The 17,439-nt window shown below is 40.0% G+C and overlaps 1 protein-coding gene across 4 annotated transcripts in view; it reads left to right on the top strand.

Moving 5' to 3' along the window:
* The first annotated feature begins 12 nt into the window (after positions 1 to 12).
* LOC137071614 (myotubularin-related protein 3) overlaps positions 13 to 17,439 on the top strand; it is a 49,448-nt gene continuing 32,021 nt past the window's right edge. For 3 of the 4 annotated variants that reach the window (XM_067439778.1, XM_067439780.1, XM_067439781.1), the window contains exons 1-10: positions 13 to 162; positions 2,070 to 2,113; positions 2,757 to 2,806; positions 3,631 to 3,690; positions 5,843 to 5,959; positions 9,904 to 9,986; positions 12,672 to 12,838; positions 14,043 to 14,136; positions 14,731 to 14,844; positions 15,755 to 15,948. In XM_067439778.1, coding sequence (XP_067295879.1) covers positions 2,804 to 2,806; positions 3,631 to 3,690; positions 5,843 to 5,959; positions 9,904 to 9,986; positions 12,672 to 12,838; positions 14,043 to 14,136; positions 14,731 to 14,844; positions 15,755 to 15,948 — 832 coding nt within the window. In that variant the 5' untranslated portion in view covers positions 13 to 162; positions 2,070 to 2,113; positions 2,757 to 2,803. The other variant, XM_067439779.1, reaches the window with a different exon arrangement.

Below are 17,439 nucleotides of genomic sequence, written 5' to 3'. Positions count from 1 at the left end.
CACGACGTCGTGGCGTCACATGACCGCAGCTGAGAGGGGAGCGTCATGGCGGTGTAGAGAGGATTACACTCAATGTTTACATTCTGTTTACTGTCTCTTGCCTGGTTTTACTCCGGTTTTACCGCAACAACGCTCATATTCTGCGACTTACTTGTAAAGCAGGTGAGTGTACGGTGATTGCAGCGGATTTATTGACGGGTTTTGGTGCCGGGATGACGGTTCCGCCCTCCACAACAACAACAACAAACATAACCGACAACAACAACAAACGCTCTCATCAAGATCTAACGACAGATATGTATGTGTAACACTGAGTAACATGTTTAATCCGTGCACTGTTCCTGCGGCAGGTCGAGCTATCAGTTTAGGCCAGTTTAATGATTGTCAAACCTAGCTAAACCTAGCATCTCTGGCCGGCTAGTGCACTTTAGGGCATCTATCTAGACTGTATACTTGGTAAACTGCAGTTTTTGGCCATATTTGACTCATTTAGAGTCTTAGTTGACCGTTTGATCTGATTTCACTAGGTTTGATCTGTTCTAGAACCAACAGCTGGCATGTGTACTGTTGCACAACAGACAATATTCATAATAAATAAGTGTAGCTGTTTGTTTTCATCTGACCAATCTTTACAAATTGATTATTTGATTTGGTGTGTGAGATTAGACCCTCTTGCAATAGTGTCGGTCTCATTGAAGCACTTCTGCAGGGTTAAAAAAGCATGATAACATATCTGTCACTGTATATGGTTTGTTTAATATTAGCTTGTCCTTTTTGTTTGCATAACCTTTCTCTGATTAGTGTACACTGCCATCAGACAGCAGGTTTGACCTGCCCTTCAAAAGCGCGTGATGCAAAACCTGTTTCCTCTTTAATCCACCCTCCTGTTTTATTGGTTGACTATGAGTTTTGATCAGGTTATATAAGGTCACACATGGCCTAATTTCCTCCTGTAAGTCTGACACTCATTAATAAGTCGTTATATGTATTTAATCTGTTATAGTTGAGAATAATGGGTGTTGTTTTGAAGCGTTCACGGTAAGATCGGTATCTAGCAGGATGCACTTTATTCTGCTTCCTTTCCCTTTGTTTTTTTCACTAATAGAGAGAATATGCAACATTGTCACATGATCCGATTTATTGTGTAAATACACCGATTGGGCAAAACATTATGAATAACACTGATGATCTCTTCATCATGGCTCCTGTTAGTGGGTGGGATATATTAGGCAGCAAGTGAACATTTAGTCCTCAAAGTTGATGCGTTAGAAGAAATGGGCAAGCGTAAGGATTAGAGCGAGTTTGGCCAGATTGTGACGGCTAGACGACTGGGTCAGAGCATCTCCAAAACTGCAGCTCTTGTGGGCTGTTCCCGGTCTGCAGTGGTCAGTATCTATCAAAAGTGCTCCAAGGAAGGACCAGTGGAGAACCGGCCACAGGGTCATGGGCGGCCAAGGCTCATTGATGCACGTGGGGAGCGAAGGCTGGCCCGTGGGGTCCGTTCAAACAGACCAGCTACTGGAGCTCAAACTGCTCCAGAAGTTAATGCTGGTTCTGATAGAAAGCTGTCAGAATACACAGAGCAGCTCAGTTTGAGGCGTATGGACCAGTCAGGGTGACCTCTGACCCCTGACCCCGCCGAAAGCACCAACAGTGGCACGTGAGCATCAGAACTGGACCACGGAGCAATGGAAGAAGGTGGCCTGGTCTGAGGAATCACGTGTTCTTCTACATCACGTGGATGGCCGGGTGTGTGTGTGTGTGTGTGTGGCTTACCTGGGGAACACATGGCCCCAGGATGCACTATGGGAAGAAGGCGAGCCGGCAGAGGCAGTGTGATGCTTTGGCCAATGTTCTGCTGGGAAACCTTGGGTCCTCCATCCATGTGGATGTTACTTTGACACGCTCCACCTACCTAAGCATTGCTGATGTACAAAAGAAAAGGGGGATCAACACAATATTAGATCATAATGTTATGCCTGATTGGTGTGTTGCACTATATATATCAGTTATTAATTAGCATTTTCCATTTTTTCTAATATATGTAAATGTGTTGTGATTTCTTGCAGACCTTCTTTCTTTGATCGTCTTTGAGAGTCCGGTCCAGATCCAGGTGTGTAGATCTTCACTGTAACGTCACGGGTCAGAAATGCAATGCGTGGAGTGTGTGCATGTTAGTGCATGTGTGCTATAGATGGAGATTTGCGGTTCACCGTGGATCAAGTTGACTTGCTTTTCTGATGCATAAATACACAATTAGAATGAATGGCTTGTGCTGACATTGATAATGTATTAATGATTTAAATAAAACATAATTGTATATAGTACACTGCAAAAAATGCTTTTCTTACTATTTTTGTCTTGTTTCTAGTCAAAATATCTAAAAATGATTAAAACAAGAAGTATTTACTAGACAAGCAAAAGTAATTGTGTTGTTTTGGGGGGAAAAAACTCAAAATGAAGAGAGTTTTTGCTTAAAATAAGATAAATAATCTGCCAATGGGGTGAGAAAAATAATCTTAATTCAAACAGAAAACAAGATTATTTTTCTCACCCCATTGGCAGATTATATATATATATATATATATATATATATATATATATATATATATATATATATATATATATATATATATATATATATATATATATTACTGTCCTTATGTCTTATAGTACTGAGTTGTTATGAATGATTATAGTATATTGGTGAGAAATATTTAATAAAGCGTGTAAATGTTGCTTTATCTGTCTCTCAGGTCGTCTGTGGCCTGCGGATCCTTCTCTGCCCAGCCGTCCTGGGGCCATGGTGAGACTAACCCTCATTTACACGCCTCTCCGATCGCTGATGACGTTTGGACACGTTACTATTTGTAATGTTTTTGAAAGAAGTTTCTTCTGCTCATCAAGCCTGCATTTATTTGATCAAAAAAATAAATAAAATAAAAAATAATATTGTGATATATTATTACAATTTAAAATAATTGGTCTTCAATGTATTCTCCTTTAAATGCTGATTTATTTGTGTGATCAGAGCTGAATGTTCAGGATGGTTCCTCCAGTCTTCAGTGATCATGATCCTTCAGAAATCATTCTCAGATGAGGATTCATTAGGAGTGCTGGACACAGTTCTGCTCACTAATATATCTGAGGAATAAAAGGCTCAAAAGAACTGCATTTATTCTAAATAAAAACATATTTTTAAATAATATAAATCTCCTTTACGATCACTTTTTATCAATTTAACACATCCTTGCTGAATAAAATTATTGATTTCTTAAAAAAAGAAAGAAAGTGACTGACCAACTGTGTCCAACACTCCTAATGAATCCTCATCTGAGAATGATTTCTGAAGGATCATGATCACTGAAGACTGGAGGAACCATCCTGAACATTCAGCTCTGAGCACAGAAATAAATCAGCATTTAAAGGAGAATACACTGAAAACCAAATATTTTAAAGTGTAATAATATATCACAATATTATATTTTTTTCTTTATTTTTAATCAAATAAATGCAGGCTTGATGAGCAGAAGAAACTTCTTTCAAAAACATTACAGATAGTAATGTGTCCAAACTTTTGGCCTGTACTTATATATATATATTGTATAATACCATGCTTGTGTTGTGCAGGTTGAAGAGGGGCAGCAGAATTTGGAGGCCAATGGGAGCCCTGTGGCGGAAGACGAACAGGTATCATAGCGGTTTAAGAAGAATAATATCTGTCCTGCTGTTTTTATTGTTCGTTTGTGACCCTGGAGCTGAACAGCAGTCATAATCTCATGGATATATCTGTGGCGATAGCTAACAGTACTTTATAAGGGTCAAAATTATCCATTTTTCTGTTATTCCAAAAATCATTAGGATATTAAGATCATATTCCATGAAGATATTTTGTACATTTCCTACCGTAAATATATAAAAATAGTATTATTAGTAGTAATATGCATTGCTAATGACTTTATTTGGAGTCTAACCCTTTTCAAATATTGTTCTAACAAACCATCAATGGAAAGCTTATTTATTCAGCTTTCAGATCTCAATTTTAAAATATTGACCCATATGACTGGTTTTGTTGTCTAGGGTCACATTTGAGCTGTTCTTTAAAAAGTTTATATGTAATATAGAGCACTTTAAGTGCAGAATCCAGCCATAATAATGGAATTTAATGTGTAACATGAATTGTCAATCCAAATTTGGATTAATTAAAGGTGCAGTGTGTAAGTTTTAGCAGCTTCTAGTGGTGAGGTTGTGAATTGCACCCGTCCCTTTCGAAGCACATAGAGAAGCTACGGTGGCCGACACAGGACAAAGATGTGGTCATCTGAGACAGCAGAGAGTAGCCAGTGCTCTGTATGAAAGTTTGTCCCTTTAGGGCTACCGTAGAAGCATGGTGGCGCAAAATGGCGGCTTCACTGTAAGCAGACCCGTGGTGTGTGTAGATAGAAACGGCTTATTCTAAGGTAATAAAAGCATAACGGTCTTCAGACACCACTGAAAACATAGTTATGTGTATTATACTGCATTTCTGTCAATACATCCTTATAAATATTACACACTGCACCTTTAATCAATTGTAGGGCTGTAAAATTAATCATATGGACTAGTGACTGGGAATATTAATATGCAAATGCTGCTATTAAAATAAAAATAAATGCGCACAAGCGGCTCGTGAAGGAACAGACTGACTCCAGTTTCAAATGGAGATCGATAAACTCCCGCTTACGTGTTTGTCTGTGTTTTCAGATCATCTGCTCTTCCAGATACAGATAGAAAGCGTGTTCTTTTATTGGGGGGTTTAAATTATTGATATCTGGCAACCGAATGCATTAAAGCATGTTAAAAAACAGTCTGTAATTTTCTGGTCTAGTCATTTTGGAAATAGTTTACATTTTTAAACTACATTTTAGTCATCTTTTTTCATCAACGGTATTCCATGTTGATATAGTCACAGTTACCGTTTAACCCTTAAATGCATGACTATTTCGACCAAACATTCGTACATATTCGGGTCGTTAACGACCCAGATCTATATTTACCATGGATAGAGCTCTACCTGTCGCGATAATATATAAACCTCCTGATGTTAGAGTAACAGCTACAGAAGAATAAAATAAAACCTATTTCGTTAGCTTTTGGCCTTGTAAGGGTTCAGTTTGAGCAGATGTTTAATCCCATCCTCATCTGCCCTCGTCAGAGCTCGTTTACATTCAGCATCTGACTATTCGCCATCTCCAGCATATTCTCCAAACTCATTTTTAACGTCTTCAAAATCAATATTTTAATCACTGACAGCTTCTTGAGCACATTCAACATCAGTGACAGTGACAGTAATATCTGATTGTGTTCAGTTCTTGCTCTCTGCAGTAAATCACTGAGCCATTTCAAGTTTTGCAGATTATAAGTAATATTGTTTCGTTTTCTGTCTGAGGTAACTATGAGTGAAATGTCAATTCATTATTGCATATCAGACATCGCCACCTTGTGGAATAAAGGTGAATTCTGCCTTATTTTGTGTTTATAGACTTATTTATCATTGTGCAAAAAAAAAAAAATATATATATACAATCGTACACACATCGGGTCGTTTGCGACCCTATACAATTTTGACCAAAAACTAGTGGAAAAACAGGCATTTAATTATAATTATATGCTTTTTTTCTTGTTATATTGTTTAAAATGGATTGATTGAGGAGTACTAAGAAGATTGATGAATAACTTTAAAAAATGGATGAGGAGGAGGAGGGTAGTGAATGACGTCTCGGGTCACTAATGATGCATTTAAGGGTTAAAGGCGGTGTTGTCTCGTTTTAAGAACATATATGTTTTATATGGTGTTTGGCAGGTCGTGTTCCCGCTGCTGCACGGCGAGTGTGTGGAAGATGTCAGGAGGGCAGAGGAGTCTATCATTGCCTTAACCAGCTACCGCCTTCACATCAAGCTCCAAGAGAACGCCATCAATGTAAGCGTTTCTCTTATACACAACAACACCTGAACATCCAAGCAGAGATCTCAGACTCTAGTGATGTGCAGATACATGAGACAGGGTTCCCGCGGGGTCTTAAAAAGTCTTAAAAAGTCTTAAATTCAGAAAGTTACATTTAAGGCCTTAAAAAGTCTTAAAAACGCCCAGATTTTCATCCTAGGTCTTAAATTTAATTTACCAAAGTCTTAAAACTTTTACTTCCGTTCAGAAACAAAACCTTTTAGTTTTCTTTACCCGACTGCTTCATGCATTTTTACTCCTTACACTTTTCCTTCAGCTTTTCAGAAAGCTGCGATTGGCGAACGGAAAGCAAGAAATTACCGTAATAAACCATATTTTGGCAAAAAGCGCTATTTGTCTTTAAGGATTTTTTTAAGCGCGCCAAATGTTGAGGATTTACGGTCAAATAGCGCTTTAATATGCTGGCGCCAACACTCGCATTCTAATAGGGTTAAGCGTAATGTATTCTGATGTATTTGATCTGACTGGGTGGGCAGCTGTCAATCTCAGGCCCAACCGTAGATCCGCCCCTATCATAGGTTGGTTGTTTTGTCTGGTATGCACTTGTGTCTACGCGCGTTTTCAAAGAACATGGGTCTTTGCACACCGAGTCCGATATTTTCGCATGCGTTTTTTCATATTCATGATCCGAAAAACTCGTCACGCACAGAGACCTTGCACACTGAGTCCGATGCTTATTAATGAATGTGTTACGGGGAAAAACGCAAAACAAGACAAAGTGACGTCTAGTGAGGATGATTTGTTTGTCCTGAGGAGATAATGAGTTCATCTAACGTTACTCCTGTGATCGCGTAGAGAGGAGAGTTTCCCTATCAAGCGGGATTATCCAGATCGACCGATTCAAAGTTGCAGTTTCAGTGGCTCAGTTTGATGCTTTGCTAGCGATACTGGAGACATATTTAAAAGAAGACCACTAATTTCTGTGAATCAATTGATCCCGAACACCTGGCAGTATGTCTATGGATCCGATCACACACACACATACACACACAGACAGACAGACAGAGCTTTACAGACCCTTACGAAACAAAGATATATTGCAATATATTTGAAAATATCATGCAATATATTCACATATAACGTTATGGGATTTAATATTTATATTTTCCAATATATTGCAATATATTGAAAGCGGCCATCATTTGTATATTTTCCAATATATTGCATGAATATATAATATATTTTATAATGCCATCAATATTATTCCATATATTAAAATATATTTCAAGAAAATATATTGGTAAATATATTTTCCTTTCGTAAGGGGAGACTTGATGTGCTATAATTATAGCTGTGATATAATAATATTTGTAGCATTTTTGCTAGAATAATATGTATGGTGGCTCTGAGTTGTCAAAACGTCTCAAAATGCGTTTTTACGGATGCGAAAACGCAGAAAATCGAACCTGTTCCAAAAATTTTTTTGACGGACGAAAGTTTCGGAGGCAGTGTGCAAGCGTGATTGACATAACGTGAGGTCGAATTTATTTTTGGAAGTGCGTAAATTATTATTCTAGCAAAAATACCACAAATAATATTATTATATCACAGCTATAATTATAGTACATCAAGTCTCTGTTAAGCTCTGTGTGTGTGTGTGTGTGTGTGTGTGTGTGTGTGTGTGTGTGTGTGTGTGTGTGTGTGTGTGTGTGTGTGTGATCGGATCCATAGACATACTGCCAGGTGTTCGGGATCAATTGATTCACAGAAATTAGTGGTCTTCTTTTTAATATGTGTCTCCAGTATCGCTAGCAAAGCATCAAACTCACACTTTTAATCGGTGGGTCTTGATCCCGCTTGATAAGGAGGGGAAACTCTACGCGATTACAGGAGTCTCTCCACATCTCCTCAGGACAAACAAATTATCCTCACTAGACGTCACTTTGTCTTGTTTTGCGTTTTTATCCCCGTAGCGCATTCATTAATACGCATCGGACTCAGTGTGCAAGATCTCTGTGCGTAACGAGTTTTTCGGAATACGAAAAACCGCATGCGAAAATATCGGACTCAGTATTTTGATATCAGTTTCTGAATTTATTTAATGTTTCTGTAACTGAATCAATAAAAATAGAATGTTTGAGAGTTTCTGAGATCATTTATAATGCTTTTAGTAATGCGTCGTGTTGGTCTTAAATTTCACTCATAATGGTCTTAAAAGGTCTTAAAAAGGTCTTAAATTTAACTCACTGAAACCTGCAAGAACCCTGATGAGAGAACGACAATATCAAAATCAGATAGCCAATCAGAAGAACGTGTGGGCGGAGTCTATCTGTGCCCTGAGTGTATTTAATCAAATTAAAGATTTCTGAGAAACACTGTTGATATTTGAAATCAACCCAAACACTCCCCTCCCTTCAAATGCAATGCAAGAGTGGATGTCTCTTTATCATAGCAGAAGCAAAGCAAAATAATGCTTAGCAAAAAATAAAGCAACTATGATGAATGAACAGAAACAGCAAAACCAACATTACTCATGTATGGAGCAAAAAAACAGTGCAATCTTTCAGGTGTGGGTGCGAAAGCTCTTGCCTGATCAAAACCCTTCTGATATTCCTCTCTTGTAATGTCTCTCAGCCATTTCTTCTTCTACAGTCTTTCTTCAAATCTCTCTCCCGCTCACTCTCTCTCCTTGCCTATCATGAGTGACTCACTGATGGACACGCCCCCTACTGCTGATTGGCTCTCTCCTCCCCCATCATGAGTGGACACGCCCCCTACTGCTGATTGGTTCTCCTCCCCCATCATGCGTGGACACGCATGATGACACTACTGCTGATTGGCTCTCTCTTCTCCCCATCATGTGTGGACACGCCCCCTACTGCTGATTGGCTCTCCTCCCCCATCATGCGTGGACACGCCCCCTACTGCTGATTGACTCGCTCCTCCCCCATTATGAGTGGACACGCCCCCTACTGCGGATTGACTCTCTTCCCCATCATGCGTGGACACGCCCTTCTACTGCTGATTGGCTCTCTCTCCTCCCCCATCATGCGTGAACACACCCCCTACTGCTGATTGACTCTCCTCCCCCATCATGCGTGGACACGCCCCCTACTGCTGATTGACTCTCTCCTCCCCATCATGCATGGACACGCCCCCTACTGCTGATTGACTCCTCCCCATCATGCATGGACACGCCCCCTCCTGCTGATTGACTCCTCCCCATCATGCATGGACACGCCCCCTACTGCTGATTGACTCTTCTCCATCATGCATGGACACGCCCCCTACTGCTGATTGACTCTCTCCTCCCCATCATGCATGGACACGCCCCCTACTGCTGATTGACTCTCTCCTCCCCATCATGCGTGGACACGCCCCCTACTGCTGATTGACTCTCTCCTCCCCATCATGCGTGGACACGCCCCCTACTGCTGATTGACTCTCTCTTCCCCATCATGTGTGGACACGCCCCCTACTGCTGATTGACTCCTCCCCATCATGCATGGACACGCCCCCTACTGCTGATTGACTCCTCCCCATCATGCGTGGACACGCCCCCTACTGCTGATTGACTCTCTCCTCCCCATCATGCATGGACACGCCCCCTACTGCTGATTGACTCTCTCCTCCCCATCATGCATGGACACGCCCCCTGCTGCTGATTGACTCTCCTCCCCATCATGCGTGGACACGCCCCCTACTGCTGACTGACTCTCTCCTCCCCATCATGCATGGACACGCCCCCTACTGTTGATTGGCTACATATGTGTTGTGCTGCTTTCACTTTCAGCAGCATTTCTCAGAAATTGCTTACTGCACCTTTAATAAATAAGCATTATTCAATATCTGTACTCAGTGACTGATACAATCTTTGTCACAGACTACACTCGTTTGGATCGCGCTCTCCATCACTCGTTACACTGAAGGCACAATTGTGTTGTTTTTGTTGTGTTCAGGTCCCACTGCAGCTGATTGAAAGTGTGGAGTGTCGCGATCTGACACAACTGCACCTCACCTGCAAAGACTGCAAAGTCGTCAGGTACGTCTGTATAACTGCGCTGCTTTGACTAACAAATGTGTCCTCGCTGTGTCTCATTAAATGAGGTGGCATCATGAGGTAAACAGCTCACTTCTAATAATGCTCTTCTTACTCAGTCTTTTTGTCTTGTTTCCAGTCTAAATATCTAACAATTCTTAAATCAAGATGCATTTACTAGATCAGTAAAACGACATCATTTTATTTTTCCTTGTTTTGTTGAAAATCAAATCAAAAATGAAGTGAGTTTTTGCTTAAAACAGGCAAAATGATCTGCCAATGTGGTGGGAAAAAAAATCTTGCTTCTTGTTTCCGTCCCAAACAGAAATAAGATAATATTTCTAACTGCATTTGCAGATCATTTTGCCTGTTTTAAGCAAAAACTCACTTCATTTAGATTTTTTTCCCTAGAAAACAAGCAAAAATATCTTATATAATTTTACTGATCTAGTAAATTCATTTTGATGTAAGAATTTTTAGATATTTAGTCTGAAAACAAGAAAAAAGTACTAAATAAGAAGAGCATTTTTTGCAGTGTAATTTGAGTTTTCTTTGGAATAATGTGCACTGACGAATCAAGCAAAATAATGTGCATTAGGAAAGTAACTGTGCCGAAATTAATCGTTTCTCCGTAGCATCGCGATGTAGACGAGGCCGATTCGATATCGGTTCAGGAATAGACCATAACCGATTGTAATGTTACTGACGTCACGTATATGTAAGGGCTAATGTCCACCCAGCCGGTTGTTATCGCAGAATAAACCCCTCCAGAGCATACCTGTCAAGTATCCCGTTTTGGCCGGGAAAGTCCCGTATTTTACCCTTCTTTCCCGCCGTCCTCCCGTATTCGTATTTTCCCGTAAATATCTTGTATTTTAACCTGCGTTATTAAAAAATAATAATACCGGAGTAAAAAAACAAAAAAAACATTTCCAATCTGAGCTCTGTAACTAGCCTCGCGATAACTGCCATCTGCAGTAGCCTACAGGTGGCCGTTGTCGCGAGGTTATAGTGTGTGAGGTCAGATGACGACGAGTGACAACGGGGGAAAAAACAAAACAGACGGATGATGGACGTAACTAATGATAGAGATGGAAGGCACTCCTGCCAACAAACCCTGTGTAAATACCGTGATCAATGGGACAGCGAATTTAATTTTCTGAAGAGGAGCAGATGGGGGACAGTCACACGTTTTGTAAGTTTTGTAACTGCGACTTCATGTGCGACAGGGGAAGATCTTTTAAAGTGACAGCATTCACTTATAATGACAATATAAAGAACAGAAGTAATTGCTCACTAAATATGCTCTGTTCTTGAGTAAATAACTTCAGTACCTTTAAGAAGGATTAATCTATATATAATTCTTAACTTATGCAGTACAACTACAATATCTGTATATTTCCCACTTAAGGGAAATATACATTTCCCTTAAGTTGTGATAAGTTGTTATACATGTAGGAAGAGCACAGGTACAAATAAAATGTATTATTATTATTATTATGGGTTTATGTGAGGATTTATTTGTCACGTATGTGCTTTGTCGCTGTAGCACACAATGGCAGAGGGAGGCGAGAGACGCGAGTGCGAGTTATTAAAAATGCTCCAACTACTGTAAAAACCGACATCTGGGCACATTTCTATGGAATTACCTTTGTCTCAATAAAACTGAACGAAACTTTTTCAGAAACTATCAAAAATATGCCATTAAAAAAGAAGAAAAACACATTGAAAATGAAAAAAATTAACTCAGTCGCACAAATGTAACAGGATATTCAATATGCTTCATTCTTTGTTAATGTTTTTCAAAGATTCATTTTCGCAAATCGTGGATTGTGAATGCATTGCCAAAGATTTCGCTTACGTTTCTCAGTTTTTCGTTTGCTGTTTTGACACAATCCTCTCGTGGGGGCGGGCTTAACAGTGCTCTACTCTGATTGGATAAAGAGCTTTTGATGGACAGGTGGAATGATCTCGCGGTGCTTTGTATTAGGCTAGTTCGTAAAGATGAGCTCTCAGGAGCCGCGGCGACTTCATCATCATCTTCACCCGCTGGGTCTTCAAGGCAGCAATTAGTCTGTGTTATTGAAGTTACCAATAATATCGATACAAGTTGTATCCATGTACAGTGTGCAACAGTTCTGGCTTTATTTGACACATGAATTATTTAAAAACATTTTATCAACAGTGGCGTAACTTTGTTTTAAAAAGTAGGTGGGACCTGTGTGTGTGTGTGTGTGTCCGTGTTTCTCCAAAAAGACTCAATCGATCAATGATTCGGGTCGCCAATGTCACGTGATTTCAGCAGTTTGACGCGATCCGAATCATTGATCGATTCACACCGTTTGAATCTTTTTGAAGGAATGCAGAAGAGAAGCCAATGCTGAATAAAGTCGTAGTTTTTGTTATTTTTGGACCCAAATGTATTTTGGATGCTTCAAGAGACTCTAATTAACCCACTGATGTCTCATATGGACTACTGTGATGATGTTTTTATTCCCTTTCTGGACATGGACAGTATAGTGTGCATACACTTGCATACGCTCTCGGACTAAATATAAAATATCTTAAACTGTGTGTGAAGATGAACGGAGGTCTTACGGGTGTGGAGCGACATTAGGGAGAGGAGTTAATGACAGACATTTCATTATTGGTTGAACTATCCCTTTAAGTGTAACCTGCTGTGTTTAGGTGTAACTTCCTGTCGGCGGAGCAGTGTCAGGATTGGCTGAGGAGGATAAGCGTAGCTGTGCGTCCGCCGGCCCGTCTGGAGGAACTTTTTGCCTTCGCCTTCCTCTCCTGTAGCACGAGTGTGTCCGCTGAGGACAGAGAGATGCATGATGGGATATGCCGTGCAGGTACACACACACATTTCAGGGCTGTTTTTACAGGTTCTTGCGCTTGAAGAAATTAACTCACACTCATGTCGTTCTCCTAAGTGGATGAGGATGGATGCTGTTGAGCCCTGATAATGACAAAATGCACCATGTAGCTTTGTTTGAGTGTCCTTGTTACATGTACTTACCATAGTAATAACAGTAAATTATGCATGATTACATGCAATAAAGTTAACCCTCAACCAAATCCTATCCTAACCTTATAGTAAATACATGCAGTTAGTACTTAAAGCTACACTGTGCAACTTTTTTAGTTTATTCTTAGCTAAAAACACTTAGTTCTTTGAAAAATATATGTGCTCATTAATGTATATTTACTTCTTTCAAGTAATAAAGTATTCTCGTAAGTTTATAATATGCCGTTGAAAACACATACGGGTGAGGGGTTCGAATGCCGGTCGCCATGTTGCCCCTCCATCTTGAAAGTACAGTAGCCAAAGAGGGACATACCCGTAAATTCAAGCTTCGCCTTTTGCGTTTTAACACTCGATGGCACCGTGTCGAATGTGAAGAGGGGGATTGCCGTGTTAATCTTGGACTAAATTGGCCACCGTAGGAGTTAAAACGAAATCAGAATTGAGAGGAACAGAAACTAATATTCACTGGATGGTCATAAACCTTTACACCGCTAGATGGGGGAAATATCACACAGTGGAGCTTTAAATATATAATGAAACTGTAACAATGACACCTTAACCAAATTAATTTGTTTAAATTCATTATTAGTTTATTTAAAATCATTTTTCTTTGCTGCAGCTTTAAAATCTCATGTAAATCTCATTTGCACATTCAAACTTATGCTAGGTTATTATAGTACTTACTAAAACTGTTTTGATCATTTAAATAAAGCTGAAATAAAATTGAAATATTTTAAATGTTGGCTTGGCGACTAATTTAAATTTTTCCATCGACTAATCTCTGATTGAAATCTTGTTTCTTTTTTCCGTCCCGAACAGATAATGTTCTTTTCCTCACCCCATTGGCAGATCATTTAGCCTTTTTTAAGCAAAAACTCACTTCAGTTTGATTTTATTTTCTAAGAAAACAAGAAAAAATATCTTATGTCGTTTTACTGATCTAGTAAAAATTGATATTCTGACTGAAAACAAGACAAAAATGCTAAATAAGAAGAGCATTTTTTGCAGTGTGATGTGTGTGTTTGCAGGAGGACATCAGCGGAGGTTTAAGCGAGAGCTGGAGAGGATGGGCTTCGACACACACAGTGCCTGGAGAATCTCCAACATCAACAGCAACTACAGGTGACACACACAAGCGCTCGCACAAGCAGCCATAGGTGCTTCATCACCAGACTTGTGTGTGTGTGTGTGTGGGCATGTTTTTGTGACATATGAGGACACAAATGTGTGTAATGCCATGGGTATGACACAGGTATTACAGGAGAGGGTGAAATATGAGGACATTACCCATGGCCCCACTTTACAAAAGGCTTATAAATCACACAGGAGGAGTTTTTATGAGAAAGTAAAAATGCAGAATGTTTCCTGAGATGGGTAGGTTTAGGGGCTGTGTCTGTGTGTGTGTGTGTGTGTGATGGGTAGGTTTAGGGGCAGTGTGTGTGTGTGTGTGTGTGTGTGTGTGTGTGTGTGATGGGTAGATTTAGGGGCAGTGTGTGTGTGTGTGTGTGTGTGTGTGATGGGTAGGTTTAGGGGCAGTGTGTGTGTGTTTGTGTGTGTGTGTGTGTGTGTGTGTGTGTGTGTTTGTGTGTGTGATGAGTAGGTTTAGGGGCAGTTTAAGGGGATAGAAAATACGGTTTGTACGGTATAAAAAACATTACACCTATGGAATGTCCCCACATGTCACAAAAACAAACGTGTGTGTGTGTGATCTCTCAGGGTTTGTGCCAGTTACCCAGAGCAGGTCATCGTGCCCGCTGTAATCACGGATCAGGAATTGGAGAGCGTGGCGGCGTTTAGATCCTGGAAGAGAATCCCGGCGGTCGTTTACAGGTGTGTCTAAACTTGCATTTTGTGAAAGGACTGTTCTGGTTTCAGTACAAATGAAAGGGTTAGTTCACTAATGTCGCTCCACACCCGTAAGACCTCCGTTCATCTTCACACACAGTTTAAGATATTTTATATTTAGTCCGAGAGCGTATGCAAGTGTATGCACACTATACTGTCCATGTCCAGAAAGGGAATAAAAACATCATCACAGTAGTCCATATGAGACATCAGTGGGTTAATTAGAGTCTCTTGAAGCATCCAAAATACATTTGGGTCCAAAAATAACAAAAACTACGACTTTATTCAGCATTGGCTTCTCCCTCAGACTATAAATAAAGCTCGCGCGCTCCAGAGAACACGTCAGTCACTGCGCAGTCGTGAATGCCGATTGAAAACAGACCCGGAAGAGAAGACAATGCTGAATAAAGTCGTAGTTTATTGTTATTTTGATATAGAATAGTTTATTGTGATTATCGCTGCACTGCAAAAAATGCTTTTCTTACTCAGTATTTTTGTCTTGTTTCTAGTCTATATATCTAAAAATTCTTACATTAAGAAACATTTACTAGACAAGTAAAAATTATTGTCTTGTTTTGGGGAAAAATAACTCAAAATGAAGAGAGTTTTTGCTTAAAATAAGATAAATAATCTGCCAATGGGGTGAGAAAAATAATCTTAATGCAAACAGAAAACAAAATAATTTTTCTTACCCAAAAACTCTCTTCATTTTGAGTTATTTTTCCCCAAAACAAGACAATAATTTTTACTTGTCTAGTAAATGTTTCTTAATGTAAGAATTTTTAGATATTTAGACTAGAAACGAGACAAAAATACTGAGTAAGAAAAGCATTTTTTGCAGTAAAGTAAAGGCACTGGTATGTGTCACTCACCTTTATCTTAACCTTTGACCCAGACACCAGAGTTCGGGCGCTGTGATTGGTCGCTGCGGGCAGCCAGAGGTCAGCTGGTGGGGTTGGCGAAATGCAGACGATGAGCATTTAGTACAAGCCATCGCTAAAGCGTGCGTCACGGATCCGGCCTCGAGCGTAGCGCAGACACATGGCTCATGCATTCCCCACCACGCCAAAGCTACGCTCAGCCAATCCGGTAAGTGAGCGGGACTCCGCACTGCAAAAAATGCTCTTCTTATTCAGTATTTTTTTTCTTGTTTCCAGTCCAAATATCTAAAAATTCTTAAATCAAGATGCATTTACTATATAAGTCAAATGACATAGGATATTTTTTCTTATTTTCTGGGGGAAATTATCAAAATGAAGTGAGTTTTTGCTTAAAACGGGCAAAATGATCTGCCAATGGGGTGAGAAAAATAATCTGATTTCTGTTTGGGACGGAAATAGGGATGGCACAATTCTCAAATATAATATGGAGCCATTCAGTACGGCATTCACGGTTCAACACGTGCTTGTGAATTGTGGTTTTGCATTTAATTAATTATTTCTATTCATCTCCGTTTGAAATATCTCTCTCAGTCTATTTCAGCTCTTTTTGAGTGTGCCTGTGAGTCTACACACTGATATGAGCATATATCCATCATATGCACTAAAGTTAGGCGGCGTTTACCCGTGTTTTAAAGCCTTGCCAGTTAAACAGTTCATTCACGTGCGCCTGTCACACACACACGATTACTGGACTAAGTGTCTTACTGCGCTAATACTGTCACACACACACACACACGATTACTAGACTAAGTGTCTTACTGCGCTAATACTGTCACACACACACACGTTTAACATATATAAAGTCGTGTGTGTGTGTGTATATGAGATGCGATCAGGTCTTAAAGGGACAGTAGCGCAGCCTATAGTGAACACTTGTCCTTAAAGGGTAACTAAGCCCCTGTTCACAGCCCAGGGCGTGCACCTGAGACCCGTAGTGACAACTTGTTTGACAGTTTTTGAGTTTTTCTCCAGCACCTTCACCTGAAGTGGAGGAGGGTGAAATGTCTGTGGGACACAGAGCCTTATCAATCGAGCCGCTGGCTCAAACTGCGTTAACTCCCGGTGCCGACGATGCTTTCATTCATTCATTCATTCATGCTAGCGAAGCAGCAGCGCAAGAGAGAATGAGATCACTAACTAATCTATGAACACTGAACAGCCATATCCTTATACTGAATGCCACTAAAGCGCAGGACCAATAAGTTCAAACCTAATAGCCGATTACAGCAGATTTCCTCAAATAAAAGTTAGACTACATACGCCAGCAGTCTAGCACAGTCTAGTCCGTTACCACGGCAACCATTTGCGTGTCAGGGTTTGTCTGAAAGCGGCTAATGTATGAAAATTATCTGTAGACATGACGGGCGGCAAAAATATCAGAAGAAAAGCTAAACATGTACTTACAACTGCATTATTTATCTGTATTTTCTTCATTAGGATGTTGAAAGCAAGTGACGAGAGTTTCATTCATAATGTTTCTACTTCATGTAACATGAGCGCTCATACTGGACTGAAGCCGTTCTCATCATGTGATCACGGGAAAACATTTCTATGGGCGTGGTGAGCTCGTGCCAGGGGCGTGGTAGGGAAGTACCATCCTACGTCACAAAGCACCACAACGTCCAATAGGAAAATTCGA

Source organism: Pseudorasbora parva, chromosome 3 (genome assembly GCF_024679245.1).
Source record: "Pseudorasbora parva isolate DD20220531a chromosome 3, ASM2467924v1, whole genome shotgun sequence".
NCBI lineage: Eukaryota > Metazoa > Chordata > Actinopteri > Cypriniformes > Gobionidae > Pseudorasbora > Pseudorasbora parva.
Note: the sequence above shows the minus strand (reverse complement) of the source record. Positions and strands in the feature narration are given on the sequence as shown.